Here is a 4,949-nt window from a genome sequence, read left to right as displayed (position 1 = left end):
GAGCTGTTCAGCAGATACTGAAACCCGCCCCCGCCACCAGGTGGAAGACATTGACTACATGCTGAGAATAAGCGCGCAAGCCCGCCTCCCCAGCCTGCTGGTGCCAGAAGGGTGATGATGATGGCTCCCAATTAACTCACCGCCAACCAGCCAGAAGAACGCCCATGAGCTGACCAAACACCCGGCAACCCTCTTCCTCACCCTGTCGTCAAAAACCCTTCCCTGAAAGCTGTCAGGGAGTTCAGGCATTTGGAACCCTAGCTGCCTGGACTCCATGCTTGGTGCCCTGCAGTAAACGCTGCACTTTCCTTCACCACACCTGGCGTCAGCAGATTGGCTTTACTGCCTGTGGGCCAGGGGACCCAAGTTGGGTTCGGTAACACTCATAGAATTGTAGGGTGATTAAATCTATCAATACATATAAAGCCCTCAGCACGGTGTCTGGCACACAGTGAGGATTTAGTGAGGGCCGGGCTTTCTATTATCTGCCTACCCGTGTGGCTGCTCTCTGAGCTCCTCTGGGAAGGAATCGTGCCTAATTGTTTGCTATATGCTTGGCTCCCAGCATGGGACCAAAATAAGTAGGTGCTCAGGAAATAGTCACTGACTCCTGCTGTCATTTCGGGGTTTGGCGGTGCTCTTAAAAAGCAGCTCAGCAACTCCTCATTAACTCTTCCAAAAGCAAACATCTAGGTTCAAGCTCTACCATCACCATGGGACTTACCTGAGCTACTTCCCGTAGACGCAGCTTCCTCTTCAGCTTCTTCACTAAAATTGAACATCTACTTCCTGGGCTAACGTGAAGCTTAAGTGAGATTGGCTCCAGGGATGGAGCATGTGACCCAGGCCTTACCAATCAAAGCACTGATTTCCTGGGCTGCGCTTAGCGCAGGGATGGTCATGTGACCCAAGCTGGTCCAATAAGAATGACTCCCAGCAAAAGCGATGAGAAAAGAGTGGCTTTTCTCGCTGGGGACTGGAATGTGGGGATGTGGGGCTGTAGTGATTGCAGCTGTCTTGTGACTACTTGAGAGGACGTGGGGACATAGAAGACTAGGAGCAGGGGAGGTGGGAGGCAGCAGGGAGCCTGGGAATGGAGCCGACACCGCAGGACCAAGAGACAAACTGAGTTCTATTAACATCGTTAGACACCTGAAAGCAGCGTTTAACCTGGACTTCGCAGCTGTGCCCAATAAACACCCCTTTTTGCTTAAATCGGTTTGAGTGGGGTTTCCTAGCACTTAGCACAGAAACAGCTCCAACTGATGCACTCTGGCAGCCTCCCTGCTCACCACCACCCTACTTTCAGGGTTCTGGGCTCCTGGCAGCATCCGTGTGGGGCGTCCACGAATTGTTGATTGCCACTTTCCTCCTTCCTAACAGAACCTTGTTTTTTCAGGCAGCGATGTTCCTGGCCTCAAAGGACAAATCGATATTGATCTAAGCCCAACACGGCATCCCTTTCCCTTTGCCGGGGATTGGCTGCAGCATACACATGTGACCCAGTTTTGGTCAATGAAATAAAAGAAAGAAATCTGCTGAGAGAGAGCTTCTGGGAAAGATGTTACTGATAAAAGAGAAATTCAGACAAAAAGACTTTTCTACCCTTGCTTCCTCTTCCTATACCTAGTCATATGAGGTTGAGATGCTTGGAACTGCTGCAGCCATCTTGCAAACATGAAGACAGAACTTGTAGACTTGTCAGAGACGGCAGAGGAAAACGATAGAAAGACTCTGGGTTCTTGGTGGCATAACACCTGAAAAAGTAACTCTGACATCACTCATATCTAAACTTCTTGTAAAGTTAGACAGATATTTATGTCATTTAAGCCACTATGCATTGGGCATTATTTTTTGCTGCCACAGGCATCCCTAATTGATGTGGCACATCTAAGTGGTACCGCATTTAGTTCCCAGCAAAACGACACACGAAGCTAAGAACATCAGCTCCTTTATTATTATTTACTGTTATTTTCCCCTAAACAACAGCACAATTCAAATAACAATGACACACGTGTCCCACCCATATACACAGTACCACTAGTCTGCCTGCCAGGCAGTCTGGCCTTTGCTTGGTTCCTGGTGGAGCTGTCTGGAGACAGCCCCCTCTGTAAAAAATCCCGACTTGGACATAGGAGACACAAGAAAGGGGGGACTTTAGCCAGAGAATAAACTAAGGGGCTCCCAGAGTCCTTGAGGAGTGCCAGCTTGGGAACATGCTATAAATGCCTGGGTGGCAGACGGCACTGCTTGTTTTCATGTGGTTGTTGGATAAATCCCATATGGGGGATGTAAGACCTGTCTATAACCCTGTGTAAACCAGGTCTGCAGAAACACAGTGGGGTGAGCTATTGGGCTCTGTCAACCAAACCCTGGGGCAGGCATGGACCCTGGGAGCCCAGAATGGGAACCTGGGTGACGGGGAGGTCCCCAGAGAAAAGCAACTCTTGCATTAGCTGCAAGGTAAGATACAATGTGAAATGTTATGTCCCCTTTTATTTGTTTTGCAGCTGTAGAATGTGCAACATTTTCATCACAATAGAAAAGGTAAAGAAAGAAAAACTCCCAGCATCTTGGCCTAATGCAGCGGAACACGACCTGCCAATTGCGCCATCTTGCGGAAAAACCTACTATCACACTCTCCAGGGAATCTGGTCAATCCACCCTGACCCCCAACATTTCAGTCGCACTAAATCTATGAGTTCAGCTAAAGTAATGTATCCTGGTATCAAAGAAGCCCAGGGGTTGGGGAGGGAACAAGGAAGGGCCAAGACTGGGGTCTCAGGTACAAGTGACTTCCTGGCTGTCTTGGGGAAGCTCGTTGTTGAAACTGCTCTCTCCAAATGGTGAGTAAGGGGGGATCTGGGGGGCTTCGATGATCAGCAGGCCTTCTGGGGAAAGCGAGGCGAATACTGTCACAGGATCCACCTCTGCAGGAAGCCTAGGAGAAACACACGATTCAGTTATTATTTTTAATATAGCCAAACATTCTCATTTCATTTGAAAGAAAATATTTTCGATATTTCCTGGTGGGATTATTATTTTGATAATATTCCCAGCAGGCAAGTTCCACTACTATCCCCAATTTATAGTTGAGGAGACTGAGATCGGAGAGGTGAACTGATTTGCCCAAGGTCACACAGCCGGCAAGCAGCAGATGGGAATAGAATTGGAATCCTGGTCTCCAAACTCAGAGTAGCTGATCATGATGCTCCTGTCTCCCCAGGCACCAGGCTTTTGAAAAAAGGTCCGCGGTAGGGAAAGCCAGAAGGTTCAATCCCCATAGCTCACCGGTCCAGGCTGGCTCTGACTATTGTAAATGCAGGGATCTTGATGAAAGACCCAGGAAGTAAGGTGAGCCCATTCTGGTCATGGGCAGGACCCTTCCCGGAGGGGTTGGGGAGTTTTTTGCTGTGAACAGCCACCTGTAGCCACATGAACTTCCTCTACCAGGGAGACTCCTGCCAAATTGAGCCACGGAGATTACCAAGGGGCCTGCAGGGAAGGATGGAAGAGAAAGGGAACTTGGCAGTTGCCAAGCCAAACTTCTGAAGTAGAGACAAGGCCAAGAGTTTGGACCTCCCTCTCTGGGCTGGGGATGGGCTGACTCTGTTTAACCCTTTGCATGCCAACCCGTAGAACACCTCGGACAATATGACAGGGCAGCCATGGTCCACAAGCATGGACTTTGCAGGCGGGCAGACCTGAGTTCAAATCCTGGTTCTTCCTGACTGTGCGACCTTGGACTAGTGATCTTGCCTCTCTGAACTTATTTCCTTATAGGAAAAGGGGGTTAAAAATAGCATCTATCTCTTAGGGTGGTGTGAGAATTATGTAGGATGATGAAAGCAAAGGGCTTAGCACAGTGCCTGGCATACAGGAAGCGCTCAGTCAGCCTCACCTTCTACATTGTTATTGAAGTCATTGGCTGTACAAGTGAGCATCTTGACAGCTGAGACTATTTTAGCACAATCACTGACCCATGAAATGTCAGAGGCTGAAAGGTTCTCGACTGTCCAGGACGATGCTCTCATGTTACACACGAGCAAACTGAGGCCCCGAGATGGGGAGAGACTTGTTCAAGGGCTCTCACCGGGTGACCTCTATATTGAAACACGTGGTGGGAGAGCTATTCCTCCTCAATCCTCTTGCAGATCTTTCATTTACATCTAAGGGAAAGTCTCAGCTCTGTGTTAACATGACTTTAACACCTTAGCCTCTATTTCTTGCTATTTTCTCTTTTAACAAAGAAAGAGCTAATCTATGACTCAGACCCTCAGGCAGGCAACACTGCCTAGTTAGAATTTAACCACATTTTGCTTTCGTTGGATTTATTTTACAATTGCCTTCTTCAGTGAACGTTTGACTGATGAGAATTGAACCTTATATCAAAAGCGAGTTGATCGAAAAGAAAAAAAGTCGTGAGCAAATAATAGTATGGGAACGTAAGCATAGAAGGCAAAAAATAGTTGAAGATGGTTCATGAACCACTCATTTGGTTTCCCCTAACCAAATAGGAAGGTCGTGGGCTTGGAAGGTGGAGAGACCTGTGTTCAAGTCCCAGACCAGCTCATTATTGGCTATGTGACCTTAGCTGAGTCCCATCATCCTCTGCGCCTCAGTTTTCTCATCCACAAGATGAGCTTAATAATACCTACTCTATAGCATCCTTTTTTTTCTTAACATCTTTATTGGAGTATAATTGCTTTACAATGGTGTGTTAGTTTCTGCTTTATAACAGAGTGAATCAGCTATACATAGACATATATCCCCATATCCCCTCCCTCTTGCGTCTCCCTCCCACCCTCCCTATCCCACCCCTCTAGGTGGTCACAAAGCACCGAGCTGATCTCCCTGTGCTAGGCGGCTGCTTCCCACTAGCTATCTATTTTACATTTGGTAGTGTATATATGTCCATGCCACTCTCTCACTTCGTCCCAGCTTACCCT

At 47.9% G+C, this 4,949-nt stretch overlaps 1 protein-coding gene across 1 annotated transcript in view; it reads right to left on the bottom strand.

Annotated features, from left to right (window-relative positions):
- Positions 1-1,935: 1,935 nt before the first annotated feature.
- Positions 1,936-4,949, bottom strand: part of HSPB8 (heat shock protein family B (small) member 8) — a 13,001-nt gene continuing 9,987 nt past the window's right edge. Inside the window, exon 4 of the mRNA XM_028484710.2 lies at positions 1,936-2,941. Within this exon, the coding sequence (XP_028340511.1) occupies positions 2,782-2,941 (160 nt within the window). The 3' untranslated portion in view covers positions 1,936-2,781. The remainder of the gene's footprint in view (positions 2,942-4,949) is intronic.

Source organism: Physeter macrocephalus, unplaced genomic scaffold (assembly GCF_002837175.3).
Source record: "Physeter macrocephalus isolate SW-GA unplaced genomic scaffold, ASM283717v5 random_216, whole genome shotgun sequence".
NCBI classification, from domain to species: domain Eukaryota; kingdom Metazoa; phylum Chordata; class Mammalia; order Artiodactyla; family Physeteridae; genus Physeter; species Physeter macrocephalus.
Note: the sequence above shows the minus strand (reverse complement) of the source record. Positions and strands in the feature narration are given on the sequence as shown.